This window comes from Pagrus pagrus (assembly GCF_965226575.1).
Source record: "Pagrus pagrus genome assembly, chromosome: 4".
NCBI classification, from domain to species: Eukaryota; Metazoa; Chordata; class Actinopteri; order Spariformes; family Sparidae; genus Pagrus; species Pagrus pagrus.
The window spans coordinates 196,361-224,206 of record NC_140188.1 but is presented as its reverse complement, the minus strand read 5'-3'; the positions used below and the strand labels follow the sequence as shown (position 1 = coordinate 224,206).

Sequence of the window (27,846 nt, the reverse complement as noted above, 5' to 3'; positions counted from 1 at the left end):
AAAGACACAGAGACAGACAGACAGACACAGAGACAGAGAGACACAGAGACAGACAGACAGACAGAGACAGAGAGACACAGAGACAGACAGATGTAGGAAACAACTGAAATAAAAGTGAATTCATGTCAAATAAACTAAAAACTTCATAACAACATAATTCACTTTAATAATAAAAACATTTTAAACTGCTGATGTTTCTATGTGTGTGCGTGTGTGTGCGTGCGTGCGTGTGGTGTCTGTCTGTCTGGTTTTTGTTTGTTTGTTGTTCTGGGTCTTGATGATGTCAGTGATGAAGGTGAGTCAGGCTTGTTTAACGGACAAGATGATTCAGAGAAACAGCTTCAGTCTGCAGCAACAGCAGGACTTGTTCAGGTGCAGGAACCTGTTCAGGTGCATGCAACTGTTCAGGTGCAGGAACCTGTTCAGGTGCAGGAATCTGTTCAGGTGCATGCAACTGTTCAGGTGCAGGAACCTGTTCAGGTGCAGGAACCTGTTCAGGTGCAGGCAACTGTTCAGCTTTCACCCCACAGATCCTGGCCTTCACACCTGGCTGAGGAGGTTCAGGTCGAGGACGACCCGGAGCCCAAAGAACCAACTTCGGTAAGAAATGTCCGCTTGTCTCCTGTCAGAACATCAAATGAAACAGATTATTATTTTACAGCAATTACAGTATAAAAGTAATTTAATGCTGAGAGTTTAGATTCATCATCACTTTGATGATTGATGCTGTTTTTGTTCCTTTTAGATTTTTTTTTATTTTATAACATTTAATTTGATGATCCTCGTCATTTTTCATAATGCTTTAAAAGAAATGGTGACATGGAGTCAAAGTGTGTGTGTGTGTGTTGGTCTGTCTTATATCATCTGTAAACAAACTGAAACAAACACTCAGTAACACGCCTGTTACTGTAACTGTCCACATGATGGAGCTCAGTCACAACTTTAAACTTTATTTATAATAACCATTCAGTAACATTAAACTTTATTTATATTAATCATTCACTAACTTTAATCTTTATTTATATTAATCATTTAGTCATTTTCACTTCATGAAATTTCACTTTTTATTTTGGAACAAAACTCAAAATCTGTTAATAACAACAAACATGATGAATGTGTGAGTGAACCTGTCTGTCTGTCTGTCTGTCTGACTGTGACTGTCTGCAGTAACAGTATCAGACTGGACGTGATGACGTAGCTCTCTTCAGACACGTCACACGTCGGGCTGAGCTCCTCGAGGCTGTGTGAGTGTGGACAGACGCGTCGCGGAGCCGCGGAGGAGACACAGCTGCAGGATGAGGTCAGTCTGATCGATCGACACTGTTTATCATCACATCAATAACAGATTAATACTCTGATTGATCCAGTGCTCGTGTCACAGAGCTGCAGCGGTGTTAAACTCACTTCCGGTCTGAAGTGTTTATGTCGTTAAAGTTTAATCGTTGATTGTCGATCAGGAGCTGATTGATCCTCCACTTATCGATCGTTTTATCAATCAATAAATGTGCTGCAGGCTGCTCTCATCAACAGTTTATACAGGAGGAGCTCTGAAACATAAAGACTTTATAAACTTCTGTACAAACACTCCAACATGGTGTTCAATCAGAGGGTCGCGAGTTCGAGTCCCGCCTCCTCCTGACTCACATGACGTCACAGTGTCTTTACACTAAAATACATGTAATTTACAGAAATTCAGACTCGATATGATTGATCATCTGTTAGTTTTTAGTTTGGGTTCTTTTGATCATATTGATTGTGGATGTGTTATTGATTAGACTATTGATGGAGTATTGATCCTCCTGAAAACCTTCAATAAACCTGAAATTGAAGAAAAGACAAAGAACAGCATGTGAGATCAATCAGCTGATTGACTGACTCTTCACTGCTTATGTTATTATGATTAATATAATATTCAAAGAATCAGATTGTGATGAAAACATGTCGAGTCAGCAGCTGTTTAAAGGTCCGTCTGTAAGAAACTCGCTTCGGGCCGACAGGTCGGCGACAGTTCAGATCTGCGACGAGACACAGAATTTTACTTTTCTTACAAAAACACTTTTAAATGTTTTTCTGATGAATAAATAAGTGATTTAATGTTTTCAGGTTTCATGTTTGTAACAACAGGCTGCTTGTTTCAGGACAGTGTGACATGTGATGAGTGTTGGTGATGTCATGATGTAAAGCAGCGGTCCGTTCGGTCCATGTAGAGACGGGACAGAATGAAACCTGGTGTCTCTGTTGACAGAGGAGCTAAACTATCCAGACTAGCACGTCTCGCTTCAGAATCACATGTTTGTGGATCAGAACCATCTTCCTGCTCAGGTGTTGTTCTGTTCTGTCTGAGTCGTGTGTCATCACAGTTCTTCTTCTGTCTCAGCTCAGGTGTTCGCTGTAGAACGTTAAGATTAACGCCGTGAGAGTGTCCTTACAGAGTGTGGGAGTGTCCTTACAGAGTGTGAGAGTGTCCTTACAGAATGTGGGAGTGTCCGTACATGGTGTGGGAGTGTCCTTACAGTGTAGGAGTGTCCTTACAGAGTGTGAGAGTGTCCTTACAGAATGTGGGAGTGTCCGTACATGGTGTGGGAGTGTCCTTACAGAGTGTAGGCGTGTCCTTACAGAATGTGGGAGTGTCCTTACAGAGTGTGAGAGTGTCCTTACAGAATGTGGGAGTGTCCGCACATGGTGTGGGAGTGTCCTTACAGAGTGTGGGAGTGTCCGTACATGGTGTGGGAGTGTCCTTACAGAGTGTAGGCGTGTCCTTACAGAATGTGGGAGTGTCCTTACAGAGTGTGAGAGTGTCCTTACAGAATGTGGGAGTGTCCGCACATGGTGTGGGAGTGTCCTTACAGAGTGTGAGAGTGTCCTTACAGAATGTGGGAGTGTCCGTACATGGTGTGGGAGTGTCCTTACAGAGTGTAGGAGTGTCCTTACAGAGTGTGAGAGTGTCCTTACAGAGTGTGGGAGTGTCCTTACATCTTCCAACACTGGAAGAACAAAGTTAAATGTATTATATACACACACTACTTATAGACTGATATACTTCTAGACTACATGGTGTGAGAGTGTCCTTACATGAACATTCAAGATATTAATATCGAAAAAGCAACGATATAAACGATTTAGATCCCCCCACCCGCTCGCCCTGCATGTACAACTCTGGCAGTCACAACAAACATCATTTTTACGATTGCCCTTGAATGCACCGCTAAGGCCAGCCAACCACAAACCTTATTTCATGCTTGCTGTGGATCGACAGCTGAAGCCAACCAATGACAAACATACGAGGGCGGGAGTGAGGGAGACGGAGACTGAGACGCACACACACACTACATACACAGCGGGGAAATTAAAAAGAAAGAAAGGAAAGTGACATGAGTGCGGAAGATGATGCAGCCGGTGGGGGTTAGAATCTGATTTGGTGCCAAAACATAAATCATCCTCCATTATTATTATATTATTATTATATCATTATTTGGAGGTATTTTGGATTTAAAAAGGATGATGTAAACCAGAGTGAGGTGTTGTGCAGGTCGTGCTTGGCGAAAATTGCGACGAAGAAAGGTAGCACAACAAACATGTTTCACGTGCAACTACCTCTGTTCTGTAAGCAATGCATTTTCTGCATACAGTTATGTTGTCTTTTGAAGACCATAAGATGTTGCACTATTTCAATGTTTCACCTTCCACCAGCTGTAGCATATATTTGTTATTTATTGTTAAAGTAGAGCTGCAGTAAAATGTTTGATTTTTAATTTATTTATTGGTGACTTTATGTTAATGTTGATGACTGGCAGTGAGTTCTTATCAATAAAACTGCATTTTCCACATTCTTTTGTATTACGATGTTTTTATTTTTCTGAAAATTTTTTGGTTTTCACCGAACCCGTAGTCATATCATATCATATCATATCGATATCGAGATATCTGGCATGAATATCGAGATATGAAATTTTGTCCATATCGTTCAGCCCTACCTTACATGGTGTGAGAGTGTCCTTACAGAGTGTGGGAGTGTCCTTACATGGTGTGGGAGTGTCCTTACATGGTGTGGGAGCATGTGTGAGCTCTGAGTTTCAGAGTCGTTAGGGCCACTTGTGGGTCGTTGACCCAACAGGCCTTCATGTGGGTTGCCAGGTGAGCCCAGGTGTGACTGGTTGGAATAATGAAGAAAATATCAAACTGTAAATAAACTGAACATCCAGAAAAATCCAACTAAATAATATCTGACAACAACAAACAGCTCGGACACTAAATGACCTCAGTCTTCTGTTTTCTCCTCCAGTCTGTCCGTCGCCTCGTTCTTCTTCTACTTCATCTTCTTCTTCTTCTTCTTCTTCTTCTTCTTCTCCTCTGTGGTCGACGCTCAGCTGCTCTCCCTGTCAGAGATGTACGGTAGCCTGCAGTCTCCAAACTTCCCTGATCCGTACCCGCGAGAGACGGCGCAGCGCTGGAACATCAGCGTCCCTGACGGCTTCCAGATCAAACTTTACTTCAGCCACTTCGACCTGGAGCCATCGTACCTGTGTGAGTACGACTACGTCAAGGTGAGACCACAAGGCATCATGGGTAATCTGTCCCTCACATCTCAAACAAACCTTTTACAGAAGTTTGCTGATGACATCCAGAAAAAAACCAAAGTCTCACATAGTCAACACAGACTGATCTACAGTCACATTATTATCCATCAGCTGTACCTCCAGAATTACTTACACTGAAACATCATCTCCACCACCTCCACCTCCATCAACTCCACCTCCATCACCTCCACCACCTCCATCACCTCCATCAACTCCCCCTTCATCACCTCCACCACCTCGATCACCTCCATCAACTCCATCACCTCCATCAACTCCACCTCCACCACCTCCATCAACTCCATCAACTCCACCTCCACCATCTCCATCACCTCCATCAACTCCATCAACTCCATCAACTCCACCTCCATCACCTCCACCACCTCCATCACCTCCATCAACTCCCCCTTCATCACCTCCACCACCTCCATCACCTCCATCAACTCCATCACCTCCATCAACTCCACCTCCACCACCTCCATCACCTCCATCAACTCCATCAACTCCATCAACTCCACCTCCATCACCTCCATCACCTTCATCAACTCCACCTCCATCACCTTCACCTCCTCCATCACCTCCACCACCTCCATCACCTCCACCACCTCCGCCATCTCCATCACCTCCACCACCTCCACCACCTTCATCACCTCCATCACCTCCACCCCATCCACCACCTTCATCACCTCCATCACCTCCATCAATTCCATCACCTCCACCATCACCATCACCTCTATCACCTCCATCACCTCCACCACCTTCATCAACTCCATCACCTCCACCACCTCTGTCACATCCACCACCATCACCTCCACCACCTACATCAACTCCCCCTCCATCACCGCCATCACCTCCATCACCTCCACCACCTCTGTCACATCCACCACCATCACCTCCACCACCTACATCAACTCCCCCTCCATCACCGCCATCACCTCCATCACCTCCACCCCCTCCACCCCCTCCATCACCTCCATCAATTCCACCACTTCCATCACCTCCACCACCTCGTCACATCCACCACCTCCATCACCTCCATCACCTCCACCACCTCCATCACCTTCACCCCCTCCATCACCTCCATCACCTCCACCACCTTCATCACCTCCATCACCTCCATCACCTCCACCACCTTCATCACCTCCATCACCTCCATCCCCTCCACCACCTTCATCAAGTGTTCAGGATTAACTATGTCATCAGGTCATTCATCCTGGATCAGGATCAGGCCATTGATCAGGTACTGGATCAGGCCCTTGATCAGGTACTGGATCAGGTACTGGATAAGGCCCTTGATCAGGTACTGGATCAGGTACTGGATCAGGCCCTTGATCAGGTACTGGATCAGGTACTGGATCGTGAAGTTACTGTGAAACAAACTGATTCTGTTAGTGTGAACAACTGAACATGTGCCACCTGCCACTCACACACACACACACATTCATATTCAAATGATGTCACTGGGCCCCGCAGCAACGCACCGCGGCAACCTGCCCTCGACAACAAGCAGCTGCACACACAAAGAGACCAGCTGACTGTTCCCTCAGAGTGTGTGTGTGTGTGTGTGTCAGTGTGAATGACACTAGTAGATGTATTGATGTACTGATCCAGTTGAACTGGGTCATGAGTCACATGATGTTTGTCAGTTTGTTGTATTAAAGTCAAACCTCATGTAGTTTTGTGTTAAAGCGCTCAGTGAACTACATCGTCTCATCAGCACCAGAACCAACACCAACATGGAGCCAACTGGGCTCAGAAAAGCTCGTAAACAAGATGAACATCACAATAAATCTGCTCATATTGACAACTGCAGTTCTGGTTCTGGTTCAGTTCTGTGAGCTGCTGATATACAAGAGCAGCTCTACAATGTTTCAGTCAGAGACAACGTCACTAACGACGCGGTCGGCTGTGACGTCACTAACGAGGCCGTCGGCTTTGATGTCACTAACAGTCTGACGTTTAGTCTATTTTAAACTGTAATCCACTTTTTTTTACTGTATGTGTATGTAATCTGATTACATCTTTCTTTTACTTTACCAGAATACAGTTACCTTTGCATTTTTTATCCTGACCATATAATCCTGTAAGATGTATTCTCTTATACACAGTAATCTGATTATTTTCAGGGAGTAGTTAAAAATGTAAAATCTGAACTGTAATGTTTCTGTGAAGAAGACTAATGAGATCACACACACACACACACACGCACAGACTGTGTGTGTGATAAGCTTCAGTCTATCTGCTGCAGCCCGTCTGGTTCTGATCACTGTCCACATGTTTGTGTCTGGTGTTCGGTCAGAGGTCGGTGGTGTCGCTGTGTTTATTACACCATTATAAACAAAGATTGTGTAGAAAACAGGAGCATTTCTTTAATAACCTGTCTCCTGCTGAGAATCTCTTCTGCTCGTTGTCAACTGTATTCAGTTTTATTTAGTGTTTGTGCTTCACACCACAATGTCGAGGTCCAGAGTGAATCTGAAACTTCAACTAAAGCTGCAGTCTGACTATAAAACTGACATGTGCAGGAAGCTTCAGTGCAGAGAGGAGACACTGGTGAAACATCTGGAGCTGTCCTGCTGCACAGCTGCACCTCAGCTGCTTTAGATAAGATGGACAGATGTTTAATGAAGCGGACAGATGTGTTCAAAGGAAAGTAAAACAGAATTAGTGGAGTAAGAACAGCAGCTTGTAACTTTCTTCATGTTGAACTTGTCTACTGGTTGGTTGTGTTGTCAGGTGGAAGCGGAGGGGGAGGTGCTGGCGTTGTTCTGTGGTCGGGAGGAGACGGACACGGAGGCGGTGCCAGCTCAGCAGCTCGTCACGTCCCCCAGAAACTCCCTGAGCGTCTCCTTCACCTCCGACTTCTCCAACGAGGAGAGGTACTCAGGATTCAAGGCTCACTACAGCGCCGTGGGTGAGGACGCACTGACATTAGCATGCTAACCAGCTAGCTGCTAACAGCTCAGAGGTGACAGTCTGACAGCCTGTAGCTTCAGCTGGAGATGTGAAAGTAGCCAGTTCACTACTGAGTCTAACAAGTCGACAACATAAACTCACTAAACGTGAAGAAAGAAATATTTTCCTTCTAAACAGAGAAATACAACCGTCCACCGTCTGAACTCAAGTTTGTCTCTGTGACTGAACTCAGACGAGCTTCATCGCCTCGTTAACTCATCAAACACACTTCATTCAGACTGGACACAAACTGAACCACAGTCACCAGAACAGTGCTGGTTTCACCTCAGTTCACAGAGTAACATGAAAATATTCTGTCTCTCTCTCTGTCCTCTCCTGTCCTCTCCTGTCCCTGCCTGCTGTGTCTTCTCGTCCCCGGAGTCATAGTCAGAGCCGCTGTAAATCACTCTGTACTGTGTCCTCTGTCTTCACACTGACCTCCCTGGGAGTTCAGTCCCAGTCTGTCCACACATCCAGACAGACCCTGGAGCTAACTGAGCTAACTAGCTAATAGTATCTAGCTATAGCTGTTGTTACTCTGAGCTTCACATTGTGTCCATATTTTACAGACTACACCTTTAAAGAGACTCTGTGGAGTTAACTAATTCTGTCTGTCCGTCCTCGTCCTCCGTCCATCCCTGCAGACGTGGACGAGTGCAGCGAGCGCAGTGATGAAGACCTCCTCTGTGATCACTTCTGTCACAACTACATCGGAGGATACTACTGCTCCTGTCGCTATGGTTACCTGCTGCACTCTGACAACCGCACCTGCAGAGGTGAGGCCCAACTTCCTGTTTGTATGTGAGAGTCGTCTGCATGCTGACGGAGATGAAGGTGCTGTTTCTGAGCAGACTGCAGGTGAACAACAGCAGATATGAGAGGACTGACATGAAGACGGTTATTTTTTGTGTTTTCTGATATTTTGTGTCTAAATATGCAAATCAGATGTTATTTAATTAAAAATGTCCTAATTTTCATAAATCTTCAGAACATAAATGTAAACGTGGGATAAATCCAGGTTCAAACTTCAGAGGTTTTTATATCTCTTTCTCAAAACTCCATAAATCTGGGAAAAAAATTAAATAATTGTCTTCTTGTTGTCAGTAATAAACTGTATAAATCAGTTCAGAGTTCAGAGAACAATCAAAGTGAACAAACATTTAAATTCAGACGACACAAAATGATTTAAACTCAGATATTAAAATCATGTCCTGTGTTTTTTACTCACATTAAAGCTGCAGTATGTAAGAATTGACCACAGGGGGCAGCATTTCACCTGAGTGACTGCTAACTGCTGCTTACTGCTGCTAACTGGGTTCTATACATCCATAACTGTAGCTGCCGTTAGCTTGTTAGCTCATTTAGCCTTGCTGCTACTGTAGCTGGAGTACCAGGGTAGACTTGTTTAGCTACACTGCTAACAGCTGGTTAGCATGCTAACTTCAATAGATATCTCTGCAACACCGTCCAGAGACGTCTTTAACTCATGTTGAACCTTTAAGACATTTATTCTTTACTGTTAAAAGTTTTGAATCCGCTCAGTGCTTTTGTTCTGTCCTCGATGATGTTACTCACATCAGAAATACGTCAGAAATGAAGAGTGATGACAACCAAAACCAGTTATAACACAAATATCCAGAAAATGACCCGAGATGATGAAGAATCACAGTCACACTAAATGTTTAACTTCAGGCTCTGCAGTCTGATTGGTGCTTAGATTGAATACATTAAATATTAAATGAGGTTATTTAATTAAATATATGCTAACTAGCAGAAATCTGGACTTAAATAAACATAAATGTAGATTTTATAAGTTTTCTTTCTCGTCTGACACAACAAATAAAATGAAATGAAGGAAATCTCACGTAAAAACCTGTTGACACACCTGAGACACCTGACACACCTGAAACACCTGAGACACCTGAAACACCTGAAACGCCTGACACACCTGAAATACCTGAAACACCTGACACACCTGAAACACCTGACACACCTGAAACACCTGACACACATGACACACCTGAAACAACTGACACACCTGAAACACCTGACACACCTGACATACCTGAAACACCTGACACACCTGACACACCTGAAACACCTGACACACCTGACACCTGAAACACCTGAAACATCTGACACATCTGAAACAAGGGTTAAGTTAGGTGAAGTTAAAGAGTTAGTGTGAAGTTAAAAAGTGTGTGTGTGAAGTTAAAGTGTACACACTGAACACACACTGAACACACTGAACACACACTAAACACACTAAACACACACTGAACATACTGAACACACACTAAACACACTGAACACACTGAACATACTGAACACACACTGAACACACTGAACACACACTTAACATACTGAACACACACTAAACACACTGAACACACCGAACATACTGAACACACACTGAACACACTGAACATACTGAACACACACTGAACACACTGAACACAGTGAACATACTGAACACACACTAAACACACTGAACACACTGAACATACCGAACACACACTAAACACACTGAACACACTGAACATACTGAACACACACTGAACACACTGAACACACACTGAACACACACTGAACACACTGAACATACTGAACACACACTAAACACACTGAACACACTGAACATACTGAACACACACTGAACACACTGAACACACACTGAACACACTGAACATACTGAACACACACTGAACACACTGAACACACACTAAACACACTAAACACACTGAACACACTGAACATACTGAACACACACTGAACACACTGAACACACACTGAACATACTGAACACACTGAACACACTGAACACACTAAACACACTGAACACACTGAACATACTGAACACACACTGAACACACTGAACATACTGAACATACTGAACACACACTGAACACACTGAACACACACTGAACACACACTGAACACACTGAACATACTGAACACACACTAAACACACTGAACACACTGAACATACTGAACACACACTGAACACACTGAACACACACTGAACACACTGAACATACTGAACACACACTGAACACACTGAACACACTGAACACACACTAAACACACTAAACACACTGAACACACTGAACATACTGAACACACACTGAACACACTGAACACACACTGAACACACTGAACATACTGAACACACTGAACACACCGAACATACTGAACACACACTGAACACACTGAACACACACTGAACACACACTGAACACACTGAACACACACTGAACACACTGAACATACTGAACACACTGAACACACTGAACATACTGAACACACACTGAACACACTGAACACACACTGAACACACACTGAACACACTGAACACACACTGAACACACTGAACATACTGAACACACACTAAACACACTGAACACACTGAACATACTGAACACACACTGAACACACTGAACACACACTGAACACACTGAACATACTGAACACACACTGAACACACTGAACACACTGAACACACACTAAACACACTGAACATACTGAACACACTGAACACACTGAACATACTGAACACACTGAACACACACTGAACACACTGAACATACTGAACACACACTAAACACACTAAACACACTGAACACACTGAACATACTGAACACACACTGAACACACTGAACACACACTGAACACACTGAACATACTGAACACACACTGAACACACTGAACACACTGAACACACACTAAACACACTAAACACACTGAACACACTGAACATACTGAACACACTGAACATACTGAACACACACTAAACACACTGAACACACTGAACATACTGAACACACACTGAACACACTGAACACACACTGAACACACTGAACATACTGAACACACTGAACACACCGAACATACTGAACACACACTGAACACACTGAACACACACTGAACACACACTGAACACACTGAACACACACTGAACACACTGAACATACTGAACACACTGAACACACTGAACATACTGAACACACACTGAACACACTGAACACACACTGAACACACTGAACACACACTGAACACACTGAACATACTGAACACACACTAAACACACTGAACACACTGAACATACTGAACACACACTGAACACACTGAACACACACTGAACACACTGAACATACTGAACACACACTGAACACACTGAACACACTGAACACACACTAAACACACTAAACACACTGAACACACTGAACATACTGAACACATTGAACACACTGAACACACTGAACATACTGAACACACACTGAACACACTGAACACACACTGAACACACTGAACACACTGAACATACTGAACACACACTAAACACACTAAACACACTGAACACACTGAACATACTGAACACACACTGAACACACTGAACACACACTGAACACACTGAACATACTGAACACATACTGAACACACTGAACACACTGAACATACTGAACACACACTAAACACACTGAACACACTGAACATACTGAACACACACTGAACACACACTGAACACACTGAACACACTGAACATACTGAACACACACTGAACACACTGAACACACACTGAACACACACTCAGAGGAAAAACAGAAAAACACGATTCAGCTTCAGTTTAGTTGAAGAAATGTTAATTATCAGAGAAAGGTCCTCATTGGCTGATTGACTGAATAAACTGAATAAACAAACAAGCCTTAAAGAACAACACAGTTTATACTGTTTTACTATGTTTATCTGTGGTGGACCCTGCCACCTTTCTAGCTTCAGACAGTGTTGTGGGACCTTATTGTCCTCTGAGAACAACTGGTTTATTCACTGAGTGACCCTTTAATATTCCTCCAACAATTAAATTAACCCTGATTGAAGGAAATATATTTAGTTATAATATATGATTTTCATCGTCTGTTTATTAACTGGACTTTAAACAAACTTTAAATTGTTTCAGAAGTGAAAGTGTTTGACATTTGAACAAAACAACAAAGAAATGTTCTGAGCTGTAATAATAACACTGATGATTATCTGTGATGGGAGACCTGTTGCATGACTGTGAGACCAGACTCTGTATGCGTGTGTGTGTGTGTGTGTGTGTGTGTGTGTGTGTGTGTGTGGACTCTAACCTCAGTGTGACTGATAGGAGCTGCTGACTGCTGGTAAATATTTACATGTTCTGCATGTTTCTGTATGGAGGAGGCTCACACACACACACACACACACGCACGCACACGCACACACACACACACACACACACACACACACACACACACACACACAGATCAGACTGTGAGAAGCTGCTCTGACGTTCACACTCAGATATTTTACTAAACACACACATTCCTGATTATGACACCTTCTAACTGTGTGTGTGTGTGTGTGTGTGTCAGTGGAGTGCAGCGACGGTGTGTTCAGGGAACGCGCTGGTGTTCTGAGCAGTGTAGATTTTCCGTCTCCGTACCCGAAGAGTTCAGAGTGTTTGTACCGGGTCGAGGTGGAGCCGGGCTTCAGGCTCCGTCTCCAGTTTGATCCCCGCTTTGATGTAGAGGACCACCCCGACGTCAGCTGCCCCTATGACCACGTCAAGGTGACACACACACACACACACACACACACACACACACATACACACACACACACAGACACACAGACATGCTGCTGTGTGTCTGTGAGTCATGACTGATGGTGGATTAAAGACTGACAGACTGACATCGTTTTCCTTTAACCAAAAAAACACACATGAAATAATGATCACACACACAGCTGACCGTCATTCATGAAGTCTAAGTGTGCGTGCGCACGTGCGTGTGTGTGTGTGTGTGTGTGTGTGTGTGTGTGTGTGTGTCAGATCAGAGCGGGCAGCAGAGAGTTCGGTCCGTTCTGTGGAGATCGATCTCCAGGAGAGATTCAGACCGACAGCAACGTCGTCTCCGTCTTCTTCCACAGCGACAACTCAGGAGAGAACCAGGGCTGGAGGATCACATACACATCTACAGGTAACACACACACGTACACACACACACACACACACACACACACACACACACAGTCAGAACACTTTACATCAATGCTTTAATTTTGTCGTGGCAGGAAGTCCGTGTCCGGTCCCTGAGACTCCACCCCACGCCCTGCTGAGTCCCGTGCAATCAGAGTACTCCTTCAAAGACCATGTGCTGCTCACCTGTGAGCCTGGATACACCATGCTGCAGGTGAGCTTCCTGCTCAGTGATGTCACAGTCTGCTCAGTGATGTCACAGTCTGTTTACCTGTGAGAAAGTCTTTAAATTAAAATCCAACCTCTCCATATCTGACCACCTGGCCATCACACTCAACATCGATACCCCCGCCCCCCAAACCAAACAGGCCGCACAATCACTTTTCGCAACCTTAAATCCATCTGCCCAGTCTCTCTCTCCACCTGCATTTCAAACACTCTTTCCAGCCTCACCTTTCCTATAAACCCAACCCCCATGGACCTCATCAGCATCTACAACAGCACACTGTCTTCATCCCTCAACAAACTGGCCCCCCTGAAAACCAAAACTGTCACCTTAACTCACTCGGCTCCCTGGTTCACCCCAGAACTTCACAAACTCAAAAAACAACTGCGAATACTAGAACGACTACACAAGAAAACCAGTCTCACAGTACACGCCCTCGCCTACAAAGAGCACAAACACCTCTACAAATCAGCACTAAACAAAGCCCGCTCTGTCTACTACTCCGGCATCATTCACTCTGGATCCTCCAACCCACGCACCCTGTTTTCCACCATAAATAAACTCCTCAAGCCCCACGATAACATTTCATCCTCATTCACCCCGGAGAAATGCAACAACCTCATTTCATTTTTTAACTCCAAGATAGAAAACATCCACAACCAGCTTGCAACCTCCTCTGCCTCCACCCCGGTCCCTGAACCCACACCTCCTTCATCCTCTGACCACCAGCTCTCCAACTTCTCACCCATAACCACAGCTGACCTCTCCAAAATACTCTCCACCATGAAATCATCCACCTCTCCCCTGGACCCCATGCCCACTGAACTCGTGAATGCCTGTTTCACCTCCCTCGCCCCACTCATCACAGACACCATCAACTCCTCCCTTACCTCTGGCACTGTCCCCCCACCTCTTAAGCTAGCTGCCGTCACCCCTCTCCTTAAAAAACCTGGCCTTGACTCTGACGACCCCAACAATTTCAGACCCATCTCCAACCTCACATTCATCTCAAAACTACTGGAAAGAGCCGTCGCAACTCAACTCAAGACTTACCTCCTCTCCAATAACCTATGAAACATTCCAATCCGGCTTCCGAACCCACCACAGCACTGAAACAGCTCTTATCAAAGTCACAAACGACCTCCTACTCTTCTCTGATTCCGGCTCCCTAATCATTCTCCTCCTCCTCAACCTCAGTGCTGCCTTTGACACCGTCAACCACTCCATCCTCCTCAGCCGCCTGAAATCCATAGGCATCACCGACTCCGCCCTCTCCTGGTTCAACTCATACCTGTCTGAAAGATCTCACTACATTGCCATAAACAATCACAAATCCCACACCACCCCTGTCTCACACGGAGTCCCCCAAGGCTCAGTGCTTGGCCCCATCCTCTTCATCCTCTACATGCTCCCACTTGGTCACATCATCCGCCGCCATGGACTTCACTTTCACTGCTACGCCGACGACACTCAACTCTACATCACCACCAAAACCATCGCTCCAGCCATTCTCTCCACCCTCACCAACTGCCTTACCGACATAAAAACCTGGATGAACCACAACTTCCTCAAACTCAACAGCAATAAAACTGAAATCATAATCTTTGGCCCAAAATCCACCCTCCCCACCTCCCAGAACTTCTGACTCTGCATCGATGGCCACTCTGTCACTCCCTCCCCCCTGGTCAGAAACCTTGGCATCTACATGGACCCCACACTCTCCTTCAAGTCGCACATAAACCATGTCACCAAGACATCCTTCTTCCACCTCCGGAACATAGCACGCCTCCGACCCACCCTCTCCTTCCCGGCCGCCGAAACACTTATTCATGCATTCATCACCTCCAGACTCGACTACTGCAATAGCATCCTGTATGGTCTCCCCTCCTCTATTCTTCAAAAGCTGCAATATGTTCAAAACTCCACTGCCCGACTGCTCACCCGCTCCCACTCCAGAGAACACATCACACCTATCCTCCATCAACTTCACTGGCTTCCCGATCCGATCCAAGATCCTCCTCATCACCTACAAAGCCTTAAACAATCTTGCCCCTTCATACCTGACAGATCTCCTCCATCGCTACATTCCCCCTCGCCGACTACGCTCTGCAGATGCTAACACCCTCACCCCCATCACCAGGACCAAATACTGCACCATAGGAGACAGAGCCTTCGCCATTGCTGCCCCTACCCTCTGGAACTCCCTCCCCCTGGCCATCCGTAACTCTGATTCACTGCCATCTTTCAAAAGTCATCTCAAAACCCATCTCTTCAACATCACTTACAAGACCTGACATAATCATCTTCCACCATCTTCGTATTTTTCCTGTCTACTCTTTTTATTTTCTGTATTGCTGTTTATCTACCTTTGTTTGTGTCCCTGTATGTGTATGTATGTATTGTCTGTTTGTTTTGTGTTTTTTGTAAAGCGTCTTTGGGTACCCAGAAAAGCGCTATATAAAACCTATGTATTATTATTATTATTATTATTAAAATCTGTTTGTGTTCAAACTGTGTGTACTGATGCAGCTGACAGTACTTGTAATGTGTGTGTAATGGAGTATTTTAACTTGATTGTATTTGTACTTTCACTTCAGTAAATGACCTGAGTACTTCCTGCAGTCCTGCTGCTGGTTCTGTCTGTCGCCCTCTGCTGAGTCCAGTCCAGTCCTGTTTGTCCAGACTCAACATGTTTGGTTCTTCTCACCTGGACTGTGATGAACTGGACGTTGACTGAGTCAGTTGACTGAGTCAGTTGACTGATGCTGAGTCCACACATTCTTTACTCCAGTAAAAGTAATCGAGTACAGGCTCTGACATGTACTCAGAGTATCAGAGTAAAAAGTCTCCCTCTGAAGGACGTTTGTGGTCAAAGCTAACTGAAGCTCACGGCATATTAATATAATTCAAAGACTATTAAAGTTAAAGGTAGAATCAGCAGGATTTGTCCCAGCTGTTCCTGAACGCACCACAAAGATAGTTGATTGTTGAGTCTCATTCCCAGGATGTCAAATAGCCACATGTTGGGTTGGTAAAGCGTCCCAAGCAGCAACAAAGAGAGAAATCAAGAAACTCTCTGCAGATACGAGACACTAACACGCCTTTTCTCCCCATTCCAGCCTCCCTCTCTGTCTGTTCACGTCTTTTACGTCTTTGTTTCGTCTCGCTGCGTCTGCCGTGCGTGATGTGCTCTGATAGGTCGACATCAGTCTCGTGATGTTGGGAAGGCGGTGTGCGATGACGCCAAATAACAATAATCCATAATTCACCTCAAATGCATCAAACTAAAGTAACGAGGCTGTTTGAAGCTGTGAGGAGGAGAAAGTTCAGATGTTTGTGTTCAGATGTAGAGAGGGAAAGTCTCAGAGATACTCAGGTACAGGACAGGTACCTGAAACATGGACTGAAGGACAGTGATGAAGTACAGATGTGTAGATGTACAGATGTGTAGATGTACAGATGTTGCAGCAACAACAGTCTGACCTTTGGCCTCTTGTTGTGTGTTGACAGGACGGACGGTTGGTGGATCATCATCAGATGGAGTGTCGGTCTGACGGCTCGTGGAGCAGCAGTCCTCCTCTGTGTCACAGTGAGAACACACACTGAAGCTCCTCCTCTTCAATAATGATGTTCAACATGTCGTCAGTTTCATGATGAAGCAGCTTGTTCACTCCGTTCTCCCAGACACTTCTGATGATGTCATCAGACTCTGAATCCTTAGAGGACTGACTGAAGGCTGTAATCTGTCAAGATTAACAGAACGTTTCTTTATTTCCTGTTTTTTCTTTCTTTTCTTTTCTTTTCTTTTCTTTTCTTTTCTTTTCTTTTGTCCAAATAAAACTCTTGTGCTCTCACTGAGCTGCAGGTGTGGACACACACAGGTGGAGGGTGACGAGTCGTTGAACATCATCTGTGTTTACATCAGTTTCTCTGTGATGCTGTCAAATACTGCTGCAGGTTAACACTGACCTCAGATCAGACGAACACTGACCTCAGATCAGTCAGGCAGTGTGTTTAGCCTGTGTTGTCTCTGTTTACTGTGGAGTTTGTGCACAAACAATGATCAGAGTCAAACTTCCCTCTTTCTTTCTTTCTTTCTTTCTTTCTTTCTTTCTCTTCTGTAGAAACAGACTCTGGGAGGAGGAAGAGGCGGTCTCTGTCCAGCATATTATCCAATTGCAGTCTTGATTAGTCACAGAGTGATTCCTATTGGCTGATAGACAAACTGTAGGAACAGCTCAGAAGTGTCGCTAGTTTTACTTTCTAATAAAACAAATAAAAAACATAATCTGCAGTCGTGTGTTTCTGTCAAACAAACTATTATTATTAATGACAATATTAATGACAATTGAAGATCAGCAGCTGCTCTGTGATCACAGCAACAATCACACTTCTGATTTAACTAATAAAATGTGATTAACATCAGTGAGATGTGATGAACTGTGACAGTGTCAGTGATCTATGAGACGTCTGTGTTCAGGTAAACGTGACAGGTGAGACTTTAATATGACTGTTTTCATTAAACATCATCTGATGTTAATGAACCTTCATTCATCACATTCATTCTACAGTAACTAACAGTTTAGTATAAACATGTTTCACATGTTGAAAACAACATTAGATTAAATATTGATCCAAATATTGATCCACTGAATCTGCTCGTGTTTTTATTAAAGTAAAGTTACATAGTTCTGCAGCCGGGAGAAGAAAACTGAATTAACATTTAATATTTCATATTTAAATGAGCTCTGGTTATTGGATTAGTTCATCATGTGACCTAATCTTCATCTTTAACTCTTTCATGTCTGTCTGTCTCCATCCTCCTCCTCCTCATCCACCCTCCTCTTCCTCCTCCTCCTCCTCCTGCTCATCCATCCTCCTACTCCTCCTCCTCCTCCTCCTCCATCCTCCTCCTCCTCCATCCTTCTCCTCCTCATCCTCCTCCTCCTCCATCCTACTCCTACTCATCCTCCTCCTTATCCTCCTCCTCCTCATCCATCCTCCTCTTCCTCATCCTCCTCCTCCTCCATCCTTCTCCTCCTCATCCTCCTCCTCCTCCATCCTACTCCTACTCATCCTCCTCCTTATCCTCCTCCTCCTCATCCTCCTCCTCCTCCATCCTACTCCTACTCATCCTCCTCCTCCTCATCCATCCTCCTCTTCCTCATCCTCCTCCTCCTCCATCCTTCTCCTCCTCATCCTCCTCCTCCTCCATCCTACTCCTACTCATCCTCCTCCTTATCCTCCTCCTCCTCATCCTCCTCCTCCTCCATCCTACTCCTACTCATCCTCCTCCTCCTCCATCCTCCTCCTCCTCCTCCTCCATCCTTCTCCTCCTCATCCTCCTCCTCCTCCATCCTCCTCCTCCTCCTCCTACATCCTTCTCCTACTCATCCTCCTCCTTATCCTCCTCCTCCTCCTCCATCCTCCTCCTCCTCCTCCTCCTCATCCATACTTCTCCTCCTCATCCTCCTCCTCCTCCATCCTACTCCTCCTCATCCTCCTCCTCCTCCATCCTACTCCTACTCATCCTCCTCCTTATCCAACTCCTCCTCATCCATCCTCCTCTTCCTCATCCTCCTCCTCCTCCTGCTCATCCATCCTCCTGCTATTCCTTATCCTCATCCTCATCTTCATCCTCCTCCTCATCTTCATCCTCCTCCTATTCCTCCTCCTCCTCCTCCTCATCCTCATCCTCATCCTGAGCCTCTCGCTTAACACTGGGAGCTGATTGGTCTGCTCTCTGTCACAGTGGTGGATTGTGGGAGTCCGAAGGCGGTCGCCATGGCTGATGTGGTGTTTGGTAGTCATGACAACAGCACACTGTTTGGATCGACGGTTCAGTACATCTGCAGGGAGGATGGCAGCAACAGTAAGAGTACCAGTACTGTCTGAAGCGAGTACTTATACACGTACTGTATATAGTATAAACATGTACCTACAGGACAGTACACAGAGTACCCTAACTTATTTTACATATATTCATCAGTAAAGTTAGTCACTAGTGAGTGTGTGTGTGTGTGTGTGTGTGTGTGTGTGTGTGTGTGTGTGTGTGTTTTGTAGGTTCCTACAGCTGTGAAGCGAGTGGAGACTGGATCAACTCTGAGTCAGGAACCAGACTGCCCACCTGTCTGCCAGGTAACATCTACATGAATCATGGAGTTGTGAGCTCTGACCCTGAAAGTAAAAAGATTGTCAGCAGTTGACTCAGTGTCGTGTCCGTCTCCAGCCTGCGGCCGTCCATCTCGCTCTCTCCCCCCTCAGGTGAAGAGGATTGTGGGTGGTCGCAGTGCAGAGCCGGGCCTGTTCCCCTGGCAGGTCCTGCTCAGTGTCGAGGATCTGTCCCGGGTACCGGAGGACCGCTGGTTCGGCTCCGGGGCACTGCTGTCCGAGTCCTGGGTCCTCACGGCTGCCCACGTCCTGAGGTCCCAGAGGAGGGACACGAGCGTGGTCCCAGTGGCCCCTGAACACGTCAAGGTCTGAGCAGGAACCAGTATGACCAGTCTATCAAGTATGATAAGTTTTACTAGTGTAACCAGTGGCTATTCTCCAGGTGTTCCTGGGCCTCCATGATGCTGGAGATAAGCGTGTTGCCACCAACTGTTCAGTGGAGCAGATCTTCCTCCATCCAGACTTCCAACCTGACAACTACAACAACGACATCGCTCTGCTGAGGCTGACGGAGCGGGTGGAGTTCACTCAGCTCATCCAGCCCGTCTGTCTGCCTCCACCTCACAGCAAGGTCCAACAAATACTACCACTAATGTACTATTACTGCTACTAATACTGTTGGTACTACAACTAATGTACTATTACTGCTACTAATACTGTTGATACTACAACTAATGTACCGTTACTACTACTAATACTGTTGATACTACAACTAATGTACTGTTACTACTACTAATACTGTTGGTACTACAACTAATGTACTATTACTGCTACTAATACTGTTGGTACTACAACTAATGTACTATTACTGCTACTAATACTGTTGATACTACCACTAATGTACTATTACTACCAATACTGTTGATACTACAACTAATGTACTATTACTACTACTAATACTGTTGATACTACCACTAATTATTATTAATCTTTATTGCAGACACACAAAGTGGTCCATATCATCAACAACAAACATGATAAAACAGATTAATAAGAGAGAGAAAGAGACAGACAGACAGATAGAGAATCAACTCTCCACATGATTGATAAGCAGGCTATCCCACCAGTGTTTTCTAAGCCTGGATGAATATCTATAGCAGCTCCTATTAGGGCTTGTCAGAGCCCCAATAATGCTGTTCTCCGAGTCATCCAGGCGGCACATAAAACAATACATTAAATTTCTTAAAAGTGCTTCACAGTTGGGTACATTTGAAGAAACAAAGAGTTGGCTAGCACTGTGCCACCTGGGCACCTGAAGCAACAACCTCAGTCCATCGTTGTAGGCCACAATGAGCCGCCGCATACTGCTTTTCCTATAGCTACACCAGAGGTGAGCTGTATACATTTATTTATTTATTTATTTATTTATTTATTTCGGCATGTTATTAGACAGTCATCATCACACATCATCTTAGTTAAAATCAGGTAGTACACATGGCCGAAAGGGAAAGCGGGAGAAGCAGATGCTTATCTAGTCCCGCCCCCGTTACCCACAGAATACATTATTTCCACAAATTATATTTCTTTTGTATTTTGACGTACATGTTACAGCAGCATGCAGTGAACAGAGCTGCAGTCCAGCTCTAGACAGTCAACAGACTACGTGTGTGTCTGCACAGTGTCTATATTGGTCCATCATGAGTGAACAACAGTCTCTACTTGTTGCCTGGAGTGTAACACAGTCATAAGGTGATCCAATCGATATAGGTTAGTTTCAGTTATTTGGTTGTTAACTGGGATGGTGTGAGAGCCCGTATTGCCGTCTTTATTCATCCATCTCTTCTGTAGCTTTCGCCGCGCTTAGCTTTACCAAGACCTCTTGGTTAGAAGCCACGTCTGCTCGCATCTTTCCCATGTACTCGCACATTGTGGAGATGCCAGATCGCATCTCCACCACAGCACTCCGAGTTTTGGCGTTGTCAGCCCTCACACTGGTCTGCTCGGCAGCGATCTTTCTCAGCTTCCGAAGTTGCATGAACATTCCATATCCCAGGGAGAGCATTCCGATTGTCATGAACGTGAGTATGTACACGTCCTCAACGTCCTCTATATCCATTTGGGTACAGTTGGTACTTGTTTAGTCTTCCCTGTAGTCTCAACATAGCGTTTGCTGATTCCTGCCTCTGACCTTTACCAGACTCTCTTCTTGGTTCAGTTTATAACGATCAATAATCATATTTACATACTTTTTTTTGAAAACACTCAGATTTGCAGATTTTTTGAGTTCCTCATCAAGATTATTCCATTGTCTGACACCCGTGACCGACATGGAAAAAGACTTTAATGTAGTTCGTACCTTTCTAAGTTCCCTCTCAGATTGTGTCCCTCCTGTCTATGTAGGAATAGTGTTTGTAAGTTGTGAGGGAGGCTTTTGTTGGCAGCCTTGTACATCATTTGTACTGTGCGGTAGTTTATTAAATCAGGTAATTTGAGTAATTTTGATTTGATATATAATTGATTGGTGTGTTCCCTGTAGTTGGCAAAATGTAGAATTCTCAAAGCCTTTATTTGAAGCATTAGCAGGGGATGTGTGTTACCTTTATACGTGTGTCCCCAGACCTCTGCACAGTATTGTAGGTGTGGAGAGACTAGTGCACAGTACAACAGATATAGTGCTTTTTGATTAAGTAGTTTTTGCGCTTTCCAAAGTATGGACACACTCCTGGCAAGTTTGCTTTTTAAGTGTTTAATGTGGGTTTTCCAATTTAACCTGTCATCGATAGTCACCCCCAACACTTTGTATTCATTGACCCTTTCGATATTCACTCCATTGACTTGAATGTTAATACTCTTGTTGTGGCCCTTCTTCCGGTATATAGCATGTATTTAGTTTTCTCTAGATTTAGTGATAGTTTATTTATATTGAACCACAAGTGGAGCTTGGCCATTTCATTATTGACTGTTTCCACTAATTGGTTCAAATCGTTCCCCGAACTAAAAATATTTGTATCATCTGCGAATAATATTAATTTCAAAATATTGGTTACTTTGTATATATCATTTATATATAGTATAAACAGCTTTGGACCCAGTACCGACCCCTGCGGGACCCCACAGACTATCTCCAAACAAGTTGATGAGTTCTCTCCCATTTTAACATATTGGGATCTCTTGTGTAGGTAGCTCTTGACCCACGTCAACACTATGCCTCTAACACCATATCTTTCCAGTTTAGCTACCAAAATATCATGGTTAATTGTGTCAAATGCCTTTTTTAGATCTATAAAGATTCCTATTGAGTGTAATTTTTGGTCAATAGCATCAGTGATGAATTCCACAGATTCCGTTAGAGCTAGAGCAGTTGAGTGTTTCGTTCTGAATCCATATTGGCTATCGTATAATAGATTATGTTTGTTGATAAAGCTATCTAGTCTATTGTTAAATAATTTCTCTAGGATTTTAGACAGTTGCGGCAGTATTGAGACTGGTCTGTAATTTGTAAATTCATGTATATCACCTTTCTTGTACAGTGGGACCACTTTTGCAACTTTCATTTTGGTAGGAAATACTCCAGTTTGGAATGACAGGTTGCAGATATATGTGAGAGGTGAAATGATTCCATCTAAAACTGTCTTTATTAGCTTCATGTCGAGGTCATTGACATCGGTGGATGTTTTGGATACGCATTTGTTGACCAGGTGTCTAATCTCTGTGTCCTTCACTGGTGTGAGAAACATTGTGCTGGGATTTCTGCCTCTGTCCTTATCAAAGTGGTCCCAGTGTACATAGGTGTACAGTAAGATCTAACGTACTATGACTACTACTAATACTGTTGATACTACTACTAATGTTCTAATACTACTACTAATACTGTTGATACTACTACTAATGTACTATGACTACTACTAATACTGTTGATACTACAACTAATGTACTATGACTACTACTAATACTGTTGATACTACAACTCAGATTCGATAAACAGATGAGGTCTGTTGTTAGCACAAGCTTTTTTCAGCTGCGTCTCCTGGCCAAAGTGAAGCCTTTTTTAAGTCGGCAGGACCTCGAGAAGGCGATCCACGCTTTCATCAGTTCAAGACTGGACTATTGCAATGCACTTCATGTCGGCCTCAGCCAGTCTTTAATCTCGCATCTCCAACTTGTTCAGAACGCTGCTGCCCGATTTTTAACAGGCACGTCCAGGCGGGAACACATTACCCCTGTGCTGTCGTCACTCCACTGGCTTCCAGTTCCTTTTAGAATTGATTTTAAACTTTTATTGTTTGTTTTTTACGCCATTAATGGCCTGGCTCCCTCCTACCTGTCAGAGATTTTAACCGTCCGCGATCATGGCAGGGCCCTCCGTTCTTCCGGCCAGCTCCTGTTAGAGGTCCCGAGGTCAAGACTTAAACAGTGGGGCGATCGTTCTTTTGCTGCCACAGCTCCCAGGCTGTGGAACAGACTGCCCCCTGACATTCGCACCACTACTGACCTCAGCCTTTTTAAATCGAAGCTGAAGACACACTTTTTTAGATTGGCATTTAACTCTGACTAGGGTAGTCCTGCTCTTAGGTGTACTTATTTTGCCTGTTTTTTACTTTATGCACTTTTGGAGGGCCTTTAACACCCTGCAGCACTAGTAGTACTTTCTTGTGTTTTTTATGTATTGTTTTTATGTATTATTTTATTGTTTTGATGTAAAACACTTTGGGTACCGTCTGGCTATTGTAAAGTGCTATACAAATAAAATTTGATTGATTGATTGATACAACTAATGTGTTTATTACTACTACTAATACTGTTGATATTACAACTAATGTACTATTACTACTACTAATACTGTTGATACTACTAAAACTGGTACCAGTACCACAGCTCCTGTACTGCTACTGCAGTATATCCTGTGTTCTCAGGTGCAGCACATGTTGACTTTTCCTTTTTCTTACGAAGTAAAGACAGTAATCATCTAGAATCTTTACATTTTTAGAAAGGAGGACATTTTGAGCAGAGTTCTGACTCAACATGTCGGCCATCAGTGAGCACCTGTGACTCTAGTTCTTGCAGTGTGTCCTGCTCCGTCGTCACTAGTTGGCGTGATGCAACAGGACAGCCGACCTTCATCACCGCTGGTTCTGTGATTTCTTGTCGGTGTGTCTGGACTTTCGACACTAAACGACGTCCTCTTGTGTTTCATGTAAATATGTTTCTAACCTTTGACCTCTCTGTCTCTCTCCAGGACGACCCCCCCTCTCCTCTCCCTAATTCACTGGGTGTAGTTGCTGGTTGGGGAATCTCCAACCTGAACACCTCGTCCTCGTCCTCTTCCTCGTCCTCGTCAGGCGCCCCCCCTTCTCTGACTTCTGACCTCGGGCTGACCTCTGACCTCCTGCAGTTTGTGAAGCTGCCCGTGGTGTCTCAGGACGAGTGTGAGGCGAGCTACGCCTCACGCTCCGTCACCTACAACATCACAGACAAAATGTTCTGCGCCGGCTTCTTCGAGGGGGGGCAGGACACCTGCCTGGGGGACAGTGGGGGGGCATTTGTCATGGAGGACGGGGTCAGCCAGAGATGGGCGGTGTTTGGGTTGGTGTCGTGGGGTGGGCCGGAGGACTGCGGCAGTCAGAGAGTGTACGGTGTCTACACCCGAGTGTCCAAGTACGTGGAGTGGATCCAGATGCAGCTGCACGCTGCCCCCTGGTGGAGAGGCTGAGGCAGGAAGTAGACCAGGTCACATGACCAACAGGAACTGAGTCAAACAATAATACTCACATACTTTTACTCCAGTGAGAAATGCAGTACTTTTACTGTAGTGGAGTAATTTCACAGTTCAGCTGTTCGAGAAAAACATCTGCCACTCATATTTGTAATGAAGACAGAAAAACAAAGTGTTTTTAGGAATATTATATCAAAATATCTGTTATTGTATTAAAATATGACACAGACCGTGAAACAGGTGATAGAACGTATCAAACAAATTTAAAATAACAAAATATTTTAAATGACGAATTAATAAAAACAAACCGAATGTTGATCAGACTGCTTTTGTTGTGTTTCACAACTGTAATATGTTTGTTAGAGTAAAAATTACAATAATAATGATTCAATTTTTAATGATTGGAGCCTTTAAAATCAAAATGTTAGTAGCTCATTTGTTAAACGTTCCTCATCTGTTGTTAGTTTTTGTGTTTATGAGATTTTAATGTCATCAGAAGAATTTAACCAAAGACGTGAACTGTGATACACTCCATTCATATCCCAGAATGCTTTGCTGCACTCCCTCTGTTCTGACTTCCTGCCTGTAGACTTTGTCTGTAATAAACTCTGCAGCCTGTAGAGGGCGACAGACACACACAGACTGATGAAGCCCCATTATTATATTTTTATTTTACTAGATTCAAAATGTAACTTTATTAACTCCACTGATTGTTTACAGTCACATTCTGTTTTTATATTTTACACTCATGTATGAATTATATGAAAAGTAATAAACATGTTTCGTCACATTTAATGAAAACCTTTTATCATTTATGTCATCATCAAGTACTTTACTTCATACTTCAACTGCATTACATGTATGTGGCAGCTTTAATTACAATTTACTGTTCACATAAACATATGAAGGGTTCATAAAACCTGATGTTTTGATTTGAATTAAACAAAGGACCGTTCATAGTCCAGTTCAGCTGAAACCATCAGTTCATTAATCAATTAGTTTATTGACAGAAAATTAATCAATAACATCATCTGGTTGCAGCTTCACAGATGTTTTTGTCCATTAAAAGATTGAAATCATTGAATGTATTTGTTAGAATGTTCAGGTTTGGACTGGAAACCTTCAGACACTCCAACAAGACTGCAGGACTTTAACACCTACGGGGGAAAAGTAAGGTAAGGCACAAATCGGCTATTATTGCTGTCACCCCCATTTCATCCTCCTCGACTGGGAATTGGTCCCACCCTTGAACATCCTCAGATTTGATCCTGTGGACCAGCTATTCATCCTGACCTCACCTGTACTCTTCTGGTGCCAACCCTGGTCCGGACCTTGAGCCGGACCTTGACCTCTGAGACGACCCAATCACCTCCTGTGGTCAGGTGTGCTTTAAGATACAAAGCTAACTTAATTCTCCTTATTGGGTCTGGAGGGGAGGAGGGGAAGTCATCAAGAGAGTTTCCACCATCCTAACATGTAGTGACTTTGGGGTGTTTCCTCCCTATAACTCTACACACAAAACCACCATGGTGGTTATTACAACTGTTCCCCTGTCAACAGAGAGTCACTAGCCCTTTTCACACAGAGATGCCGCATTATCGCCACAGCAGCGTCTTCTTCTTGTTCACACAGAACCAAGCAGCTCCAGTGTAAAGGCGCACCAGTGTGTAATTCACACGGAAAGCCGGCGCTGCGGCTCTACAAGAGGTGTGACGGTACACGTCATGATGATGACGGTACACATCATGATGATGACGTCTGTGTTTTTTTCACCGTGTTTCCCCGGTGTCCTCCTGTTAATCTAAACATGTACCTGCTGACTGTTTATAATCATATGATGCTGTTATAATGTGTTGTGATTGAGATCCTGACCCACCAAACATCCTGGAAAGTGACAAAGTTACGTTTTTCGCTCTAAATTACATAATTACATAATCACCATCAGTAAACAGGACACTGTCCGACTCTGTCACTCCTAGGGAGTGAGTTCACTGAAGTCTCGGTCGGGAGGGCTGACCCTCGCAATCACCGCGACAAACACTTGGTGAGTTAAAGTTTTTTGCCAGGGACAAATGCCGTTTTTCAGGCAGAAATGTGACGAAGAGTTGGTCGGACTGACAGGATGACAGACAATTCTCCACGTATAACTGCGGTATTTTTTTCCTCATATGAGTTACCAAAGACACAACCAGTTACTACGTTACTGTTGTTTGGTCCTGTAACGTTGCTTTGTGGGTGGGGGGTGGGGAGAGAGAGCTATGCAGGGTCGAGG

The 27,846-nt window shown here is 44.2% G+C and overlaps 1 protein-coding gene across 1 annotated transcript; it reads left to right on the top strand.

Moving 5' to 3' along the window:
- Nucleotides 1–1,219: 1,219 nt before the first annotated feature.
- On the top strand, nucleotides 1,220–26,364 carry masp1 (MBL associated serine protease 1). The gene is made up of 13 exons (XM_084352067.1): nucleotides 1,220–1,300; nucleotides 4,283–4,544; nucleotides 7,311–7,488; nucleotides 8,174–8,305; nucleotides 12,920–13,116; nucleotides 13,378–13,525; nucleotides 13,620–13,738; nucleotides 17,261–17,339; nucleotides 19,503–19,622; nucleotides 19,814–19,888; nucleotides 19,980–20,227; nucleotides 20,304–20,492; nucleotides 25,098–26,364. The coding sequence occupies exons 1-13, from the start codon at nucleotides 1,296–1,298 to the stop codon at nucleotides 25,569–25,571; spliced, it is 2,226 nt and encodes a 741-aa protein (XP_084208193.1). The 5' UTR covers nucleotides 1,220–1,295; the 3' UTR covers nucleotides 25,572–26,364.
- Nucleotides 26,365–27,846: the final 1,482 nt, after the last annotated feature.

What these genes read in the sequence shown, in the direction of transcription:
- masp1 (XM_084352067.1), top strand. An exon ending in GGCTCACTACAGCGCCGTGG is followed by an intron (nt 7,489 to 8,173) that starts GTGAGGACGCAC and finishes CCATCCCTGCAG; the next exon opens with ACGTGGACGAGTGCAGCGAG. An exon ending in GCCCCTATGACCACGTCAAG is followed by an intron (nt 13,117 to 13,377) that starts GTGACACACACA and finishes TGTGTGTGTCAG; the next exon opens with ATCAGAGCGGGCAGCAGAGA.